This window comes from Elephantulus edwardii, unplaced genomic scaffold (assembly GCF_000299155.1).
Source record: "Elephantulus edwardii isolate Elephantulus edwardi_28Jun2011 unplaced genomic scaffold, EleEdw1.0 scaffold00138, whole genome shotgun sequence".
Classification (NCBI taxonomy): Eukaryota; Metazoa; Chordata; class Mammalia; order Macroscelidea; family Macroscelididae; genus Elephantulus; species Elephantulus edwardii.
The window spans coordinates 1,023,438-1,045,240 of NW_006399888.1; the positions used below are offsets into that span (position 1 = coordinate 1,023,438).

A 21,803-nucleotide genomic window follows, 5' to 3' on the forward strand; every position below is an offset into this window, starting at 1 on the left:
GGTGTGGTTCATGGGAAGTTGCATTGCTGACCTCAAGGTGGTGCCTCAGGTGGTTCAAATCCACTAGCCACTCCTCAGGAGAATGGTGGGCAATCTCCAGCCTCCTGAATGCATCAGCTAAGAGTAGGTTCTCGATGAAGCTAACAATGTGGAATATGGGATCTACCATATGGGATGAAGGGGGAATAAATATGTGTAAATGAGTGCATGTAAAACCAATTTATTTGTAAACTTTCATTCAACTCACAGTTAAAAGAATTCTGACTCAGAATAAGTGCTAGAATCATGTTTGGAAATAGACTGCCTCTGTTATGTAGATGCGGCTATGTAGTGTAAAGTGTACCTTAAGTGAGCTCCACTCGCTGGGGCTTTAGGGAGTCGTGCTGCTAGCCCACAGCCAGCAGGTGTCCAGTCGTTTAAACTCACCACCCTCACCCAAGGAGAAAGAAGTGCATTCTCCTCTCGGGATTATAGATTGGAAACCTGATGGAGGGTTTGCTGTGAATCGGTTACCAGTTCCAGCTTGACAGCAGTGAGGTTTTATGGGTTTTTCCCTGTATCTTGAGTTGCTCTCTCTGGAATATACAAGAGATTAAACAAGCAGGCAAAGAAGAAATGCAGAAGATTGTTGCCAAGACATGCGGGATCTCCATGGATCCAGAGCAGAGGAGCCGAAGAGACACGAACCTTCCACGAGAGCCAGCAGAAGTGGAATGCTTTCCTCTAGTGCCAGTGCCCTGAGTTTCCACATCTAACCTAAACTGTGAGGAAACGATGGACAGTCACCTCTTGTGCGATTTACAGCTGTGCAAACTCAGAGGGTCACCTGTGAGTTAGTTGGTTCCAGCTCAGTGAAAACAAGAGAGAAACTCTGAGAAAATAAATTTGTTTGTTACAACCATCCATTTGTGGTATTTCTGTTACAGTAGCATTTGATATTTAAACACCTGTGTTCAACTTCAGAGTGTTCAGGTACTATGATGTGTGAGTGACTTAGTGAGAGTAGATCCAGGGAGAATGCAGGCCTTCCGCTGTCTCACCAGTGTTCATGCAGCCGACCCGAGTCCTGGGCTGAGCTACCTGACATCTCATTTTATGTGGTCGTTCACCTCACTTTGCCAAGCCTGTTTCTCATCCATGAGCTAATAGTAGTTTAGTAATTCAATGGACAAACCAGTGTCCCCTCTAATAACCATACCCACCTAGGAAATCCCTTTACAACCGTAGTTGTTTTATACATTATAAACCAAGGATCCTGGCGTACACACACGCCTTATGTTAAATTTTTGCTTTCACTTTTATATTGTTGGTGGGGATTGTGATTCAGGAATTAAGTACTCCCACTGCCTTTCTCAGAATAACAGACTATATCAAACTTGTCGGTATAAAGCAATATCCACTTACGAGCCATCAGCCCTGTAAATCAGGAGTCCAGGCAGGGCTTAACAGAGTTCTAGTAAATATGTATGGACTGCTCCATCCTCACCAGGCTGAAATCGGCTGAAATTGCCAGGGCTGCAATCTCATCTGAGGCTGAGGTCCTCTTCCAGGCACACTGGTTACTAGAAGAATTCTGTGTCCTCACTTTTCTTGCTGTCACATGGGAGCCCTCTCAGCATCAACAAGCCCTGACATATAGCTCTTTCTAGGCAGAACTATTACTCCTTTGAGTCCAGAAGAACATCTGCAGCTTGCAATCGCCCTGACATTTCCTGCCTCTCATCTCTAGACCTGCCTTGAAAAGGACTCACCTGATTAAAGGGCCCACCTTCACTCAAGGCTGTTGGCCTCTTGAGGACCATCTTAGCCTCCTGCCTGTTTGGTTATGTTTGGGTTGGGGTTTGCAGGGATTGACCCCAGAGACATTTCAGTCAGTATAATTTACAATATCCAGCTACTAAGTTATAAATCATTTCAGCTTGCTCAATTATTTGTGTGCAAGGTATTTTGAGTGGTAGTAAATATCAGTATGCCCTGACTCGTTTTAAGTTGACATTGTTTTCATACTGGTGCAGCCTTATATGCTCTGAACCCAACTAAGCTTTAAGCTTTGTTGCTTGTAGCTCAAAACTGATGATGTTTTTTAAAATTCTTAGTGAGTGAAAGAAAATCTTGACTTACACTCCTGAAGTTTTTCCCATTTGGAAAGAGGGCTCTGTACATATAAACAGGCTTTTGTGCTGGAGATGGCCGGGCTGGTGCCAATGCCAAGTTCTAGTTTGGTTTGGGGTTTGGTGTGGGTTTTTTTTTCCTCCCAGTGCCCTGTTGCTCCACCCTCTGAAAGTCACTGAAATGCTTTTAGAGCCTTTCCTTGTCAAAGGATCTCTTTCCCAAACTTAAGAAAAGTAGTGATTCTAAGTATAAGAGTCAAAGAGATGTTGACTCTCTCCTTGGTTTCTTGGTGAGCTTTACCTGGGCTAGATCTCTAGCTTGGATTCGGTCCACTTATGAAAGCTGCATTCAGGAGCACTTTTGAAAATAAATGGTGGTATACTCACCCTTTAATATGCCAAGCTTTCCTTGAAAAAGCGGGTAAGTTCTATTGAAATGTATCTTTTTGCTCTTTGGTACAGATACTAGCTGTGTCCACCAACAGTGTGGCTGGAACTGTGACATCACGTTGCTCAGGGTGCTCGGGAGAGGCCAGGAGACCTTGGTTCTGTGTTGGGATGTGCACTGCGGGAAGGGTGGGCCTGGAAGAAGCGGTGGGGGTCTCAACAAATCAGGGTGCACGTGTTTAATGTCCTCTTTTCCCCAGAGTTTAGCTTTTCTTGATCGAGTCTAGCTCTTAAATACACATACAGACTTAAAAAGTGTACCAATTCAGTGAAAAATGGAGAGGCTTACTTAGGGAAGAGAATAGGAAAATACCAAAATAGTGCAGTAAAACTGTTGAATTAAGTTTCAGTCTGGCTTTTAATGCAGACAAAAAAGCCTTTTTACCTTTGACTCTCATTTTTGGTTTGTTTGGTTTTTTTAAAGCAAAGTAACTGAGGAAATAGAAATCTGTGCTTGAAGAGTCATGTAAACATTTGTGCTTTAAAATGGTAATGTTAAACGCAGGTTTCTTCGCTCTGAATCACTTCCAGGATTCTTTTCCATAATTAGGAACAGATCAAACCCTCTAACTTCTAACTGAGGGAATTTGAAACTAACTAGGAAAAAAAAATCTTTGTATATGTAGTTTTTAAAAAAACCGAAAACATCCAGCCTGAAAAGGCCTGTGTGTTGGAGGGTGATGGGTGTGTCAGAGAGCGATGGGTGTGTTTGGGCCAGTTGTGCCTGTTTTCTGGTCCATCGCTCATGTGGGTGAGCATTCCCTCCTCCTGCCTCAACTTCTGAAAGCTCTCCTGGTCACCCTCCCCTAGAAGCAGGAGCTCTGCTCCTTCAGCCTTGCCCATAATCTGGGAGGCCTGGTATTCAAGATAGAGAATGGACAGGCAGAGGTTTCTGTATGAGGTGGGAAGATGGGCGGTGGAGCCGGAATTCTGGCCTGTTCCTGGCTCTGCAACAGAGGTTGTTATTATAATGTGGAACTAATATTAAACCCCTGTTCATGCTGAGTTTTTAATCTATTTTATGTAAGAGGCCAGTGTTCACAGAATTTACAATGAGAGCTGAGATATTCATTTCAATTTTGGAGCTATGTTTATAGGTAACATCAGGATCGCTGTACTGGGCAAGGGAGGTATGAAACTTGTGTTGACTCAGATTTGCTTTTTGTTATCACTCCTTTATTGAGATACAATTCACGTGTCAAAATTCACTCATTTAAAGAACACACTTCAGTTACTCGTTTTTACATGCAGTGTTGTGCATTTTTAGAACGTTTTACCACTCCAAAAAGAAACCCACTAGTTAGTTTTTATCCATTAGTTCCCCTCTTCTGACCCGTCCAGCCATTAGTCCACTATCTGCCCCTGGATTTTCCTATACAGAACCTTTCATATAAATTGGTCCACAGCATGTGGGCCTTTGAGAGTGGCTTTTTTTTTTTACCCATTCATCATTTGATGGACTTTTGGATTGTTTTCAGGTTTTGGCTATTATGTGTAAAGTCATATGTATTTTTAACATACTCATCATCATGTAATACATTTACATACCTTCTAGTGTTCTATATCTGTACTTTAAATAGTGTTAAGATTTATAAGAATATAAAATGTATTTAGAACAAAAGAGATAAATTTCTCTTTGTGTAAGTGACATTAAGCATCTTATATGACCTCCTGGTTTTCCCTCATGATCACTATTATTGTTCTTTCTCTTGAAAATCTCCTTTCCTCTTTCACTTGTGTTGTTGACTTTTTTTCTCAGTTTTCAAATGCCTCAGATCATTCCCTGGAGTTTCATCTGGACCCCATGAGTGAGCCCACCTACGGCGGGGATCAGTTCCTCTTTGATCTCCATAACCTGGAACCTCAGCCAGTTTTCTGGTGTAGAGCCCAGAGATGAGTAGTCAGCATGGACCTTGGGGCCATGTCAAATGCTAGATACTAGGAGTGTGCACTCATGGACTGGACCCAAGAGAGGCACGGGGGAAGCGCCTTATGTCCCTCATATGGTGTGGGAAAGGCCACACCATAGCCCATTCCTGAAGAACATACAATGGGAGAGGCCCATGATGAGGATAGGGAATGACAAATCACTGTCAAAAACCAGCAAGCTCCATGAACAACTAACTGCTTTCTTTGCCATGGGACCAGAACTGGATAGTAGGCAGCTCCCATTCCAGGTACACAGTTCAAATCCACCAACTGCTCCATAGGAGAAAGATGGGCAGTGTCGTCCCATGTGATTTTTTGCCTCTGAAAACCATCCAGAGGGTCAGCTATGGATCAATTCTGACATGATAGTACATAACACACTATTACTAAATGTTTTGGTTGAAGATTTCCAAAGAAGAATCCTGATCCAAGTTGGGGAAATGCAGCAAGCACATCACTGAACATTTTCATGGAATGTAGAGGTTTTGGAGCTACTTGAGGGGAGAGTGGATAAACCTCTAAACTTTTTCCCTAAAATTCTTTTTTATACCTTAAACTGAAAATATCTCCAAAGTCTTCTTAAAACTAAACAAAGTTTAGATTACCTAGTTTTTTTTAAAAGTCTACCTTGAGTGTTAATCTTTTAAAAATTATATGTAGGGTCAGATTGACAACAGCAACTTGAAATATTAGTTAGAAACCTTACAGAGCAGTAGATTTATGGTAAAGAGGCAGGAACAGCTAGAAAGGGAGTGAGGGTGAAACAGCACAATTCAAAGACTGTAGCCAGTGTCACTAAATTATACATGTAGGAACTGTTGAGTTTATATTCTCAACAGCAAAATAAAAGTCACATAAAGGCTTCCCAAATTCAAGCAAAGCTGATGTTGCTTGTGAGCAAGGAGCTGGCTGGGCTGATGTGAGGAGCCTGGGGAGTTCCACTGAGGGTTTGCACTGTAGCTAGAAATTGCAAGCCATTTAAGATGTTTTAAGCAAAGTGACCAGAGATCTTTGTTTTGGAAGGCTAATTCTGACAGCACTTGGAAGGGTGCATGAGAAAAGGCCAGGCCTGTGTCAGGGAGTTCAGAATGAGCTCATACACAGAAGCCCAGGAAGGGGTTCACCTGGATGGTCCTTAAGCAGTTCCAAAGTGACCTCTTCTCATTTATTCCTCTGCAGCTTCTCTGATTTTACTCTGCACAAGGATTTCGTTAATAGCAAGGAGTGTATTTTATATTTCTGTGTTCTTGGTTTCCTCAAAACTCAAACTCAATTGCACGGGATGTGCCCATCTTTCCCCCATGGTGCAGTTGGTAGATTCAGACCACCTTCCCTTAGGTTCACAGCGCTGACCCTTAGGCCACCTGCACCCCCTTGTTGGTGTTGTGGCATACTGTGTATCAATGTGAGGCACTCCGTAAGTGTGTGCTGGGCGGGTGCACAAGAGCATGAGGGAGGGGAGGTTGCACAGCTTTGTGCTTTTTAAAGTTTTTCATATTGAAGGAAATAATATAGGTGGTGGAACAAGTAATGTGGACACATATATAGCTTTAGTCTACTCTATAGGAATGTGCCTCAGCTGGGCCTGCAGCCTAGAGCAGTGGATACTAGTGCATTGCAACAGTGACTTTCTGCTCTCCTTCTCAAAGCACTCAACATGCACTGGGGTTTTACCACTTTCTAGCCCCTAATGAGCACTTTAAGCGCATAGCCAGAGTCTCTTGAACCGTCACGAAGGGTCGAGGCAAATGACTACCATCAGTTCACTGTCTCCCAGCCTCCATGCCTATAGTGAGAACAGCAAAAGAAGCATCCCAGAAAGCCTGCAGGCTTCACACCCCTAAAGTAGTTCCCCAAAGTAGCAGTGCACCCGAGGTCCTGGGGCTCTCCTCCTGGGTCCCTGCGATAGGAACCTGCCTCTCAGCCCATGGCTGCATTATCTCCTGTTTCCTCAGGGTTTCTGGGCAACATGCACCCTCTCCTTACATTCACGGATGTTGTCTCCATATCCTGTGTCCATTGACATCTTTCCATCACCGTCAGGATAAGAGCAAAGAAACGAAAAGAGGCCCTGAAAATAGCAGTGTTAACTGTGCTGGTGGTGAGGAGAGGAGAGGGGCTGGGTCACTTGTTATAGAGGAAACAGGTGATAGCTAACATGGATAAATCAAGACATAACTACTACCACAAAGGGGGAAAAGGTAATAATGAAAACACATTGGTGATAAAGTAGCACCAGGAGAACGGGAAATACACCTAGTTCAAGATGGGGCGCTTTGGCAAGAAGTCTTAGAAGACAGGAGAGGCAGTCACCCTTGGTTTGCATGATTGACCTTTTGGTACTTTCCGAGATCTCCACCCCTTACCTGTAGCTCTGAAGATTTTTTTTTTACCTTTTTCTTAAATTACACTAGTTTACAAAATTTGAATACATTGTTTTTCATACCAGATTCTTCCAAATTCCCTCACCTCCCACCCATCAAATTGTACAACCCCATGATTCATCTCCATCCCTCTGCTTCCACCCTCTTCCCCCCTTGGATCCTCATACTCATTCTGCACTAATGGTCTTATACAGTATTTGTCCTTGCGGGGCTAAATTCACTCAGCATAGTGTTGTATGTGGAACAGATCATGGGGAGCTGGGTTCTAAAAGAAGGAATGTGGCATCTCTGATGATTTTTTTAAATTATTAGTAAATATTTAATAGAGTAGGCCTTCTGGAGAATGAGGAAAAGGATGACTGGAAATAGATCTGAGTAAGAAAGCACGAAGGAGTAGGAATTTTAGAGAGCAATAGAAAAGGCAGCAGGAAGGTAATGTGGGTAAGAGGACAGAGTGGTGTCGAGGCGGGGGCCGGGGTGGTCATGTAGTGAGTGTCCATTCTCTTGTGTACTGGGAGTGCATGAGGTGGTGGTGGTAATGACCTTGAGGCCAGAGCTTCAGTGTACTGTTGCTGCGCCAGCACAGACCCCCTTTGGGTGGGTGTGTGAGACCAAGTAATGGTCGCTAGACCAGCACCTGTCATTTCAACATAGTTTAATATGAAACACTGGTATAAAAAATGTCTTTGGAATTGTGTCACAGCAAAGCTCAAGGAGGTAGCAGGACTAGATCTGGGCTTGAATATACTCAGTCTGCGCTCACAGAATCTTCCATCCTTGGCAGTGCTGAGACCAGAGTGGAAAGATTTCTAGACTAGCATAGTTCTTCAAGGAGAATCCGTCCTCTCCTGGTTTGCTGCCTCACAGAGACCAGACTGTGTGGCAAGGTTGGCATAGTCAAGCCAGGAACCCATGTGGCACCCGTGGCCCCACAGATGGTCTCTGGTCTGAATGAAGGTGGACGCTCACAAGGCCCTCGGTGTCTGCAGCGACGGGCCTCCTGGGGAGAATCGAGGAGCATACAGGTCTGGGCTGAGGGAGCTGCGGCTCCAGAGCCGTGAGAACAGCCCGCAGAAATGCTGCCAGGTACACACCCGGACTTGGGGTTTTCTCAAAACCGAATGGGTGCTGACGGAAAGCTAGACGGCTTCGCCTCACAGAGCAGTCAGCTGCCTGCTCTCCCCTCCCTGCCTTCCATGCTGATAACAGCTAGTTGTTGGGAGAAGATGAAGGCAAATTTGAGTCCACTTTAGTTGTACTCCCTGACCAATTCGTTGTTTCTGAAGTACCTGCTTTATGATTTGCACATAGTAGACGTCTGTAAAATAGTTATTTAGAAAGAACTTGTTCTATGGTAGTTAACAAAATATTTTTATTTCCTTATATTTGTCAGCCTCTGCCACCATGATTGATGATAAATTTGACTCCTTCTCTCAGGAACATAAGAGAGCTTCGACATTGAGCTTAATCTAGAGGTTTAGCAAAGTACCTTCAACCTTCATTTGCTGTCTGCTGCTCCAAATACCCTGGTTCATAGATGGCCAAGAGATCATACACTATTGCCAGACCCTTTTAGAAACTCCTAAACCTCCTCTCTATTCCCTTCCCAGTCTCATGGTACTAACCCCATGAGTTTGGGCTGGAAATAGCAATGTAACTACAGTTGAAAGTGAGGAGGGATTGTGTACTGAATCACCCTGGCTGAGTTCAGTCTCTTTCAAAGCACTTTTCTCTCTCTCTCATTATATCCCCTTTTTAGGGGGGAGGAGGGGGTGGCGGCGGCAGAAAAGCAGTTAAATTATTACAATCCAAACTTTCCAAATAAGAGATGGATATTTTCTTCAGTAGAGTTTCAGAAACACTGAAAAAATTGTTAAGACAAAGGCTTGAGGAAAGACATGTTTTAAAATAATTCCTTGACTCAGATTTTGCTTAAATGTGGCCTGTGAATACAAGCAGTCCATGTACAGGAGTAGAGCCTGGAATTGTGACTTTGTCACAAGCCCTCGAGAGTTTGAGAATCATAACATAGTTCTTAAAATACAAAGATTTCTCTATTGTGTGGGACTTGGGGAATTGCCTGCTTCTTCTTTCTTCACAGATGAGTACAGGCATCATCCCCTTTTCTAGTTGCCTCTGTGTACACAGCCGTAGTACAAGGTAGAGAATGATGATCTGATTATTGCAGACCCTGAAAGCAGAATGGATCAAGTTCTCAGATTGTGCAGAGGGAGACCACTGATTCCTAGGGGCGAGCGCCGAATGAGGGAGGAAGTTTTGGGACTGAACTGCACAGGACTGAGAGGATTACACTGCAGGTGTAAGGGGGGTGCTCTGGGGACAGAATTACCAAGTGCATCACAACAGCAGGCTGAAAATCCTTATTTAGCTGAAGCACAGAATTAGGGTTTGGGAAGTACAGTCAGCAGCTTCCTGTCTAAACTCCCTGGAGGGGAGCTGGGCTTCTGAGCTTAGTGTTGTTCTGATTTTATGATGCATACCCACAGGGGCCTAGCACAAACATACAGTAATCATCAACCTACTGCACTTTCTGCAGCAAAAGACATGTTTCCACACGGGGATAAGTAAGACTAGCCTCATATTAGGTCAGGTCAGGTTGTGCCAACAAGAGAGTTAAAAAAAAAATAGTTAAAAATATCACTTGTTAAAAGTTTGCAGTTGCAGAGCAAACATTTTAGATCTGAAATTAAAAATAAGGGTAAAAGTTGAATCAAAATTGGACTGTAGAAATGCTATCTTTGTTGTGAACCACTGAGTTAATTCTGATTTCAGTCTGTGAAATCCCAGAGGGACAAGGTTTAAATCCATCAGCTGCTCAAAGGGAGAAGGATGGACAGTCTCCTCCTGTGCAGTTTACTGCTTCTGCAAACACACTGGAGGGTCAGCTATGAGTTGGTTCCGACTCTTCTACATACAGCAACACAACAGCCTTAAGGGAGCTCTGGTGTCTTAGCGGTGAGTTATACTGCTGACCCAATAGTGCTTCATCTAAATCCTCCAGCTGCTCCTCGGGAGATAGACAGTCTCCTCCTGTGTGATTTACAGCCTCTGAGAATCCAGTAGAGGATCAGCTGTGAATCGATTTGATGGCATGTAACAGCAACAACAGAAAGCCATATTTAACAGAGTAGAACTGCCCCTGGAGGATGTCTTAAACTATGAGCTTTTTTAAATCGTTTTAAATCAATCATTTTTTTTTTTATCATTAATCTTTGTTCCTCTCTCCCTCTCCCTCTCCCTCTCCCTCTCCCTCTCCCTGTCTCTGTCTCTCTCCCTCCTCCTCCATCCCTTCTTCTGTGTTTAAATGTTTCCTTTTTTAATTTTCTACTAGTTTATTTACAAAATTTGAATATAAATTCAAACAAATTATTTAATTTCCCTCACCTGCGTCATATTGTTAATTGTCATATCATTAATTACAATACAGTGTCTGATCATCCATTCATTCATATTGTCTTTCCCTTCACCTATTCTTATAATTCTCAAAATATATTTAGCATGTTGTTTTTCCCCAAGGACTGACCCCTCCTGACAACATGACCAAAAGTGTTTGAGATGAAGTCATCATGGTGGCCTCTAAGACAGGCTGCTCAGTGGGCTCAAACCAGCGGTGTGGTTAGCAGCCAATATGGAAAGATGACACCTCGAAAGCACCTGTCGAGATGTTGTTGCTATTGCTGCCGCTTCCGCCGGCATCATCAGGTTAAATACAGTTCATAGCAACGCTGTGAACTACAGATAAGGAACCCTGTCCTATGCGGTGCCATCTTCACCATCTCCGACATACTGGAAGCCCATGCTGCATTCACTGTGTCTCTCCACCTCGTTGAGGTCTTTCTTTTCATGACTCTCCATTCCAAGCATGATGTCTCTTTACAAGTAACATCCCTCCTAACAACGTGCTGAAAGTATGTGAGATGGAGCTTCACCATTCTTGCCTCCAAGGAGTATTCTGGCTGTGTTTTCTCCAGGAAATACACGTTTGTTCTTTTGAAAGTCCATTCAGTACTCTTCTGTAACATCACAACTCAAAGGCATCAGTTCTTCTGTCAGACTTTTCTATTGTCCAGCTCTCAGATGCATTACAAGAGATTGAAAAGACCATGGCCTGAATCAGGCACACTTTTCCCTTTCAGCTGACATCATTGCTCCTCAGTACTTTAGAGAGGTCCCTAGCAACACTTTCCCAATGCAGTACTGATGATTTTCTAGAATGTGGAGAATATTATTTACCGTTTTAAAAGGCAGAACAACGAACATTTGATTATTTGCAAATTACGATGAGATTTTTTTTTAATCTGATATTTTGTTTCTTGATGTTAAATAGATTTTTTTAAATAAATAAATGAATGAATGAATAAAATAGATTTTAATATAGGAAGTCCTCCTCGCTGTCAGAGTCAGGAAAACACCACAAATCTACGTTAGCATTTTCATAAATTATGAAAGAAGTCTGGTTGGAATACAGCCTCTGGAAAGAGGAAGCCAAACAATAGGAGAAATGTGTCTTTTAATCTTACAGTTAATGGAATGTAAATCATGATTGCAGTCACGAGCCAAGTTTTAGAAGAAAAGAAAAATTTTGTCTTACTGTGTTTTTGAGGAGAAACAGGGCACAAGAGGAACGAGTCATTGTTTTGCCAATAGTCATACTCACATATTTCGGAAATATCCTGTACAAGTTATACACCACTCTCCGTTGTAAACACTGGAGATTGAGTAGTCATATGTAAAGCCCCTGTCTCCTGATCTTATTGTCAGTGGGGGGAAAGATCATAAATAATGTATGAAGAAGGTCTAAGAGGTACCTTCAAGTCAGACCCAGCTCATACCTGAGCCGCCAACTGGTTTTCAGAGGCAGTTAATCTCATGGGAGGAGATTGCCCACCCTTCTCAGCAGACAGTAGATCAAAACAGAGAGATGTGGCTTCAGCTGTGTGGAGGCTCCTTAGAGATGCAATAGCTCAGTAATGAGATCTTTGACTTCAAAGTTGAGTTTATAGCATGATTTTAAAGACAGGCTAGAAGCCTCATCAGTTTTCCCAAAATCCCCTCTTAATCCTGTTTAGACTGTTTTAAAGCACCTGTTATGTCTTCTTCCTTTATTCTTTCTTTAGCATGTTGCCACACACTTTTAAAATTGACAGCCATGCTTAGAAACACATTTCCTGTCATTTACGGCATCGTGTTAATTGATTTTTTTGCTAGATACAATCAAGTCGTCAACAACTCATAGTGAACTCATAGTATGAATGGCAGATCCGAGTCTTTCCCCATGCTGCCCCATCCGCACTATCTCTGCAATGCTCAAACCGTTGTTAGAGTTGCTGTATAAATCCATCTTGTGGAGGATCTTTGGCTCTTTCCCTGACCCTCCACCTTTCCCATAGGAGGGCTAAATCTGACAAGTTCTCCTTGTCACTGGCCTTGTGTAAGCAGTTGTCCAACCACATTTTCACAAAAATCTTTCTCTTTTGCAAGATTGATCTTACTGCTAATGGTGTGGCAGTCTCTGAGTATGGAGAGTTCAATTGATGTTTGTCACAGTGTAATTCTTAACAGCATTTTCTCTCACACTCAGAAATATCTTAGTTTAAACAGTAAGTTCTTCAAAGATTGGCACGGTGGGTGGGATGTGTGCAGATGTTAAGCAAGGATAGATGTTTCCATGTAGTCAGTCCACTCATAAATACTTTTATGTTATAACTTCTATGTCCCTACACAACCTTATAACTATGAACACAAAAAGGACCCATGTGAGGTTGGGGTCTGGTGGCCTAGGGGAGGAAGCTGCACTGCAGTCCCAAAGGTGTGTGGTTTGAGTCCACCAGATGCTCTGCTGGAGGAGGGACAGTCTCCTCCTATACCAGTCTAATGCAGTTTGACAGTACACACACACACACACACACACTAAATAATAAAATAAGTTGTTTGAGTTTTTTCTTTTTTAAAAAGGGACCCCCGAGTAATACCAGGGTCTATGTACTAGCCACCCAGACATCCAATTTATAGGAGATTCTTTATGATTAGAAATTGGATATGAACTTGGTGTGGCCCTGCTATAGCAAGAAACCAGGCTAATATGTTAGTCAGAGTGACTGACTGGAGTCCTGGTGCTGAGAGGGCTGCCTCAATGAGTGTGATATGGCCCAGAGCACAGGGAAATCTGGTCGATTTTCAGAAAAGAAGCCTTAGCACCCACGCCGTTTTGATATCCAGCCGTGAGTAAATACATGTCATGGACTTCTTTGAATCTAAACATTGAGGGCATAATAATGTTTTAAAAGATTAAAATGTAAATAAAGCTGAAACTCCAGTCCATTTCCTTCTCCCATTAATGTCTTCATTCTCTAAGAGTAAATAACCTTGTGTTGATCGTATTACAAGCTTCCTTTGTGAGACCCATGGCCCATTCACTGCAACTTGCTTTCTCTCAAAGAGCATTCTTACTTGGGACTGCTTAAAGCCATGTCAGTAAATGAAGGGAAAGCAAAGACTGACTTTGTCATATCAATTATAGGAAATCTTTGTAACTTTAAATTTATGGTTCTAAAGAATGAAAGAGGTCCCCAAAACTTTAAAATTCCTTTTCCTATAGTATTTTAGGGAGCGCTGGTGGTACAGGGTTCAAATCTACCAGCTTCCCCACTGGAGAAAAATGGGCAGTCTCCTCTTGTACAGTTTACTGCCTCTGAAAACCATCTGGAGAGTCAGCTATGAGTCGGTTTGACTCCGTAATACATAACAGCAACTGTAGTATATTGTGTCATTAATAGGTAATTTGTGGAATGTCAGAATTAGATGATCAGAAAGAGCAGAAACCTCCTCTCCTTTTGCTTCTTTGGGGTCAGTCTGTAAAGAAAGCACCATAGATGGAGTTGCTGTGATGACAGTTATGTTGACTGGGATCAGGAAAACAAGATCAAGACTTATTTCTCTTAACTTTGCCGTACTTACTGTCTGTATTGGTGCAATTCTCTCCATATTTAATAGTAATTGAGAACTATGTTTCCTAACTCCTAGACATCACAATAGTTGGAAAAAATATTAAAGTTGTCAGTGATTGAATTTTACTTGGATCCACAATCAACATTCATGGTAACAGTAGTCAAGAAATTAAAAGGTGTGTTGCAAGGAAAAAGACTTTTTTTTTTCAAACAAAGGTGTAATGCATTGGGAAAATCCACTGTCGTGGACCTCTCCAAAATGTAGAGAGCAAGGATGTTAGTTTGAAGACTAAGATGTGTTTGATCCAAGCCATGGTATGTTCTTTTGCGTACTGTGCATCTGGAAGTTGGACCGTGAATAAGGAAGGCCAAAGAAGAATTGGTGCCTTTGAATTGTGGTGTTGGAGAAGATAACTTAATACCTCATTCACTTCCAAAGAGCAAACAAATCTGTTTTTGAGGAAGCGCAAGCTTGGTGAAAGGCAAGGATGGTGAAACATCTCACTCATAGTCCTTGGAAAAAGAAACTGCTGGGAAAGGTGGACATTCAGAAGAAGAGAGGAAGACTCCCAGCAAGATGGATCGACACAGTAACAATGCATCGCAGGCATCAGAGATTGTGAGGATGGCACAGGATAGGGCAAGGTTCTGATCTGTTGGCAGTAGGGTCACCATCAATTGTAGTCCACTCAACAACACTCGAGCATGTTTCCTAAAATCCGAATTCATTCTAACTGGTTCAAAAACAAGCTCACAGCCTCTGAGTTGTTTTCAACTTCTGGTGACCATCAGGTTTCGAAGGCTGTAAATCACAGCGGGAGGAGACTGCATAGCTGTCTGTCTCTCTCAGAGCCTCTGGTGGATTCAGACCTTCTGGGACTCTGGGCGATGGGGTAGCACCACAGCTTTCTGCAGACAACACCATCACAGCTCCTTACCCTCTGGCAAGTGCTGCATATGTTCTAGGTGATATCGAGACAACGATATTTAAAATATCCTGACCATATCTTTTTGTTCCCCTTCCAAGGTCTCCAAAATCATGATGTATTTTCTACTGATAATTAAAGATTTTTATGTTATCATTTAATTAACTGGTTTTTTCCTTAGTACATAAAAAAATGACTCCTAGTTAGTGGTGCCCTAGATTTGATGAACTATTTTGTAACTTTGCTATAAAAACTATTAATTGTATAATAAAATTATTTCCATTTCAACTGACGGCAAATGATACTCAACTTAGCAAAACTGAAGATGGAATAAAAAAATTGGGCAGCAACTTGAAGTGATTACATAAATATTGAAGGCCTGAAAGGCACAATTTGAGGCTGTGTTGAGGTGGAACCAAGAAGGGGAGCTGGAAACAAACAAGGAGAGCATTTTGTCTGGGATCAAGGCTGGGAGGTACCAACTTGACTGCCCTTAGGGTCTTATTGTAGGAGTCAGGATCAGATTGGGAGACTTTTCACCTCGTGTCAGCGCAGAGGGGGCTGAGGCCTCGGCATATCATTTTTGGGTTATGTTTTGGTTAGACAGAAAAGCTTAATTGAAACCAGAGCTGTGAGGCAGTTTTTAAGTGGAAGAGCTTCACTAATGTCTTCTTTCAAATGTCAGATGTGGTTTTCATTTAACCCTTGGAACGCAAAGGCCGTTTCGAGCCGCACCGCTTTCCAGCCTCCCTGATTCCTGTGTGTTTTTCTTTCGCAGATTGCCTTCTCGCAGCACAGCAATTTTATGGACCTGGTACAGTTCTTCGTGACTTTCTTCAGGTAATTTCACTTCTATCAGCCACATCTGTCCCTTTGGCTCAGGTGCTCGATTACATTCAGCTCGTAAAAGAGTAATCCTCAGTTTCCACGACAGATGAGACTTGACTTTGTGTCTTGAAAAGTGTTGGGTCACAGTTCCATCTGATCTGATAACATGAAAATAAGTTGGTTTATGTGGTCTAGCTTCTTTGAAAGCAGCCTGTACAGTCATGCACCACATAATGTCCATTTGGGCAGCATCTGACCGCACACATGCCTATGGTCCCAGCAGGTTATAGTAGAATCCCAAAATCTTGATCGAGAATGTAGCAAATGTAGTAGCTCCCCATATATAGCGTGTGTATTTTTAATATTTCACATACAAAACAATTCTGTCGCCAGGCATATCCATAGCCTAGGACACATCTGTTTTGGTAATCGTAATAAACACCTATGTTACTGACTTATGCATGGACTGTCCTGTACTTTCTATCTAAACTACTTACCATAAGCCTATGCTTCAGCTCATAAGCAGCAGCTTCCACACTCAAGCATCACACTGTCTCAGGGGATGTAACATTATATATAAATTATTTATATCTATATCTATATATCTATATCTGTATATATATCTGTGTTCCATTTCTTTTGAAAATATGACTGTGAAGTGCATCAGTGTTGTTTACTGAATGCAGAAAGAAAGCAGGGACACGAGGAAATGAATTCTGAAAAAGAGAAGGCTGAGGCAGAGGTCCTCTCACAGCTTAGTACTGTGAAAGGCCCCTTTCTTAGTCTCCCTGTGGTTTTTATTTCGTTTAAGCCAATAATAATAAAACCATTCTATCTCCAGGGGCTCTATTTCCCTTATACTTAAGTGTTGCCAACATAACAATTAAACCAAGACCAAAGTTCAGACACGGCATCCCCTCCTGTGGGAGTCTGGGGGAACCTTCTGTTTGCAGAGGGCATCCAGTATCTCCTCCAGGATGGCTGGGCGGAATTCTCTTTCTACAGAGGGTGCTCAGCCCTGCCTGGACTCTGGTCTCAGCTGTGGCCCAGCCATCACTATGCCGGGCAATCCACACATCATGACTCCCAGATGCAAGGAAACCAGTGCAACAGCAAAGAGCAAAGAAATTGTCAGTTTGGAGGTGAAACAAAAGTTACTTAGCAACATAAAATGGAAAAATCACTGAATGCTGTTGATTGTAATTTATATACATTGTGCTTGATGATCACAAGGATAAAAAAAAATTCTGCAAGATCAATGACACTAAAAGCTCTAAGGCTATTGAACATGTTGAATGGCCTATATCAGATATGGGAGACATTGTTAATGATACAAATTGAGGACCAAACATAAGGCACAAAGCTTTTTCAAGTTGTTACAGCAAAAACGGGACCAGTTTGCAGTATAGTGTCTGTATAATCCAAGTCATATAACATCCTATTCATGGACAGTAAGTGATGCATGACTGTACTAAATAGTGAATGATTTGCCTCTTATATGGGAAGAATCTAGGACTAAGACAACATTTAGTTAATGACTGTTATCAATGTAAGCTGATTGTCCCGAGTTTTAAGGCCAAAAGGCATCTGTTTGTCCCTGAGGTTTTCTCTTTTAAGCTCATAGTAGTTTTTATTTGTTCGTTGGTTTTTAGTTTCATTTTCTTTGTTTTTTTAAAATACTATATTCATACAATTGAAAAAGACAAATAAGTGCTACTGTACTTACAGCAAGCAGCAGCTTCCTGCCCCCCACCTTTCTACCCTGACTCCCCCTAGTGTGAACTTTTTTTGTCAGTTTTTCACTGCTCTATGATGTTCTGTCTTGATCTTTTTTTATCTCTTTATCTATTGATATCCTACCATAGACCAGGAGGACACAAAACAGTTTGTACTGAAGGGTGAAGAAATACTAAAAAGTGATAGAACAGTTAAAAGTTGTACGTAGTTAATAGATGAGAGGGAAAGAAAAGGAGAGGGTGAGCAAATGTGTCAGCCTTCTGAGGGGACGTGAGCATGGCCTCACTTTTCAGTTCCGTTTTCTCTGAGAGCTGGCGGCAACTTTAGGACTTTGTGAGACGCCCATTACTATTCTCCCACAGCCATCCAGTGACTACCTAGGGAGCAGTTATCTGGAATTAAAATTCTAGGTTGTAATTACATTATATAGAAACATTTTAAAATTATAAATATATGTATAACACAACATTTGACCAGTTTAACGTTTTCAGGTGTATAGTTGGTTGATATCAATTACATGATTTATAGATAAGACCCTCATAATCTTTACCAAATTTCCCATCATCATAAACTAAAACTCACTGCTTCCTAAACAGTGGGCCCCGCTTTCCGCATTCCTCCCACCCTTGCTAACTACTAATCAGCTTTGGTGTTCATACATGTATCTATTCCAGTGTGGGTGATAGTATCTCACTAAGCCAGAAGTTAGAACAATGCCACAGGTCAAGGCTGGAGTCCTGGTCAGTGAAGTAGCACTGAAACTCTCCTGGAAAGGTTTTGTTCCATTTCCAGAAAGAGGTAGTAAAAGCCAGATTGATCAGACTGAAGGCTTGTAATGAAGGAAAAGTATGTACAAGAAAATAGCATTAAATTCCAGGGCCAGCTAAGGAGCGTTGACAGTTACCTAGGTTATATTTGCACACACTCCAAGACTTCGTTTTAGCATTAACACATTTGACAGAGAAGAACGTGACATCTGTGCTACCAGGAGGACATAGGAGGAAGGGAGAGGAAAGTGAAAGAGTTGGAAAGGATTTTGGGGGAAGTACTGAGGCTTTTGAGAATTTACTAACTGATAACCAGATTAGGGCAGTAAATCAGTACCTGTTAGCTAGCAGAGAGTCTACTCAATGCCCCTGCTAACTGTGCAACTGGGGGAGTTACTGGCGAGTCAGTCATTCATGCTTGTTCAATCCCAAACTCTTTAGCAAGCAAGACCTATTTTAGATATACCACAATCCTACAGTGATATCATGCAATATTTATCCTTTTGTGGTGGATTTATTTCACTCAGCATAATACATAGGTCTGTTGATGGACATTATGTTGTTTCCACCATTTGGATATTGAGAATAATGCTGCGTTGACTCTTGATATGCATGTATCTGTTTGTGTTACTGTTTTCAAGTCTCTTGGGCATATACCTGGGGTTGGAATTGCTAGGTCCTTGGATAGTACTATATGCTGAACAAACAATCCAAGCAATGGATTATATGAAAAAGAATGTGGTATCAGGATTGGGGAAAGACTTGTGATAGGCAAAGGACATAACTTTGCTGGCAAATACTTGAAGACTTGACACGCTTATTGGTGAAGCCTTCAGTATAGATTACACCTTAACAAAGAAAATAAAAATCCTTAGAACAACATTGTGATTAAAAAAAAAGTAGTTATCAAGAATTTTGTTTTAGTTGGATCCACAATCAATACCCCTGGACGCAGCAGTAGAGAAATCAAATGACGTATTGCGATGGGTTGAATCTGCTACCAAGGACCTCTTGATAGTGCTAAAGAACAGAATCCACCTAGAGACTTCAGATGTGTCTGCTGCAAGCCATTGCATTTTCAAATGTCTCATGTGTATGTGAAAGTTGAAGAATAAGGAAAAATGAAAGAATAAGTCCTGCCTTTGATATTGAATATGCCACAAACTGCCAAAATCTGTCTTGAAAGAATTGCAGCAAGAGTGCATCTTAGCTACACAGACGGTGTGACTCTGCCTCACGTGTAACGTGGATCACGTCATCATAGTTGAAAAAGTGGATCTGCAAAAAAGAGAAACTAACTCGACAAGATAGACTGACAAGTACCTGCAACATAGTACAGGGGGCAAGGATGACAAATCAGGCAGAGTTTCTTTGGATTGTCATAGGTTTGCTACAAATCAGAGCCAAGTTGATGGCCCCTGATAGCATAGTTGTTGTTGTTGTGTACCTTCAAGTCAGAGGCAGTAAATCACACAGGCGGAGGTTGCCTCTTTTGCTCCCGGAAGGTAGCTGGTGAATTAAGCCCACTTACCTTTGCGTTGCCAGTGCAGTTCTCTACCACTTTACCACTGACCCACCTGAGCTCCAGGAATACTACTTTTTGGACGTAGTTCAGCTATTTGCTGCATTGGCTATAATATTTTGCATTCCCACCAGCAGTGGGAATGAGGATTCCAATTTCTCCATCTCCTTGACAACATTTCAACATTTGTTCATTTTGTTGTCAGGTTTTGTTTTGTTTTGTGGTGGTATTTTTGGGTTTGGGGTTTTTTTTTACCTTTTAATCAAATTATTGTTAGCTCTCCTTAAGTCATTGCTGGTCTGTTGGAACCAACCTACAACTGACCCTCTAGCAGATTTTTTTAAGGCTGGGAATCATACAGAAGGAGATTGCCCATCTTTCCATGGTGGAACCAGTGGTAGATTTGAACCTCCAGAGGCTCCTCCTTTGAGATGGCAGCACAACTTGATGAACCCCACCAGCAGAGTTCATCTGTCAGCTAGCCTAGCGGAGTGAAATGTATCTCACTGTGGTTTTGATTTGCATGTTTCTAAATTAATGACCTCCGCCTGTAAGAGAAAAAGGCTAGTGCTAGTGTAGGCTCTCCGACAAGGTTAAAAATGAACCGCTTTTGCTGATTGTTGTTTTACGTGCCCTCCCATCAAAACTGACTGTGACTGACTCTCCAGGAGATTGTGCATCTGCTCATTAGCACCATCAAGACTCATCAGAAAATCACCTTTAGGACCATAGACTGGTGTTATAAGCAAAGATAAATGTACTTTCGTCACTTCTTTTTTGAAAGATGAACTTTGGAAAATAATATTTTATTTCCTGTACGTTAAGAATTTAGGAATTGTGAGCTTGTTAGGAAAGAATAGTTTTTTTATTAATTACAAACTTCAGTGTGGAAGTGGTACAGTTTTTGACTGCTAAAAACAAACACTGATGAAGATTTCAGTATGGATTTCACCAGTGTCATAAATTGATTTGTATCCACCCAAAATAACTATATAAGATATAATATGGACATTTGATAATGATTCCCCTGTGATCTGATAAACCAAGCAGTTAGTAAAAGATAAATGATGGGAAATAACATACACAACCTGAGATCTGATAGAAGGGGAATTTTGGTGGGGTGTGGCCTTTGTCACTTTGTTTTACAGAGATACAAGGACAGAGAAGTAAGCAGAGTCACAGGACTTCAGTGCAACCAAGAAATAACTTCCAGGAGCAGAGTGCATCTGTTTGGACACAGGGCCTTGCACGAGTGGCTCTTTGATGCAGGGCAAGGCCAGGACACATGGAGATCTCCGAGCGTCATCCGGCACACTGAAGATACTGCAGGAGGTATGGACTTTCCTCCAGTACCCACAGAAAGAGAAAGCCTCCTGGAACTGCACCCTGAATTTGAATTTCTAGCTTCTTAAATACTGAGGAGCAATGATGTCAGTTTAAAGACTAAACCACATTAGATTCAGGCCATGGTCTTTCCAGTCACTTGCTATGCTTCTGAAAGCTGGACAATGAAGAAGGATGAGGAAGAATTGATACCTTTGAGCTGTGGTATTGGAGAAGAGTTTTGAATAGCCCATGGACTGCCAAAAGAACAGATATGTTTTAGAGAAAGTACAGCCAGAATGCTCCTTGGAGGCAAAGATGACAAAGCTTCATCTCACATACTTTGGGCCTGCTGTCAGGAGAGGCTGTTTCTTGAAGAGAGACATGGTTCTTGGAAAGATGGAGGGTCAGCAAAAGAGAAGAAGACCCTCAACAAGATGGATTGATACAATGACTGCTGCAATGGGCTCAAGTATGTCAGAGATGATGAGGATGGCACAGGATAGGACAGGGTTCAGATCTGTTGTTCAGAGAGTCTCTATGAGTTATACTTGATGACATCTAACAACTAACTGAGAGAATAAATTTGTTAAAGCACTTTTTTTAACCACAGTTAAAGATACTTGTGATATCTTTGTTACAGCAACACTAGATAACTCAACATAAAGACAACTTCAACATAAAGTAAAAATCCTCATAATAGGACCAAAAATTAGCATCATAATTAACAGAGAAAAGATCAAAACTGTTAAGGCTTTCATTTTCATTGGATTTAAAAAAAAATCAATACTCACAGAAGACATAGTCAAGAAACCAAGCAACATTGGGCCTATCTGCTGCAAAGAACCTCTTTAAAACACT

The 21,803-nt window shown here is 41.8% G+C and overlaps 1 protein-coding gene across 1 annotated transcript in view; it reads left to right on the forward strand.

The window, feature by feature from the left end:
- The window catches only part of ATRN (attractin), a 158,354-nt gene that overhangs the window by 111,548 nt on the left and 25,003 nt on the right, over positions 1–21,803 (forward strand). Inside the window, exon 25 of the mRNA XM_006894202.1 lies at positions 15,544–15,605. Coding sequence (XP_006894264.1) covers positions 15,544–15,605 — 62 coding nt within the window. The remainder of the gene's footprint in view (positions 1–15,543; positions 15,606–21,803) is intronic.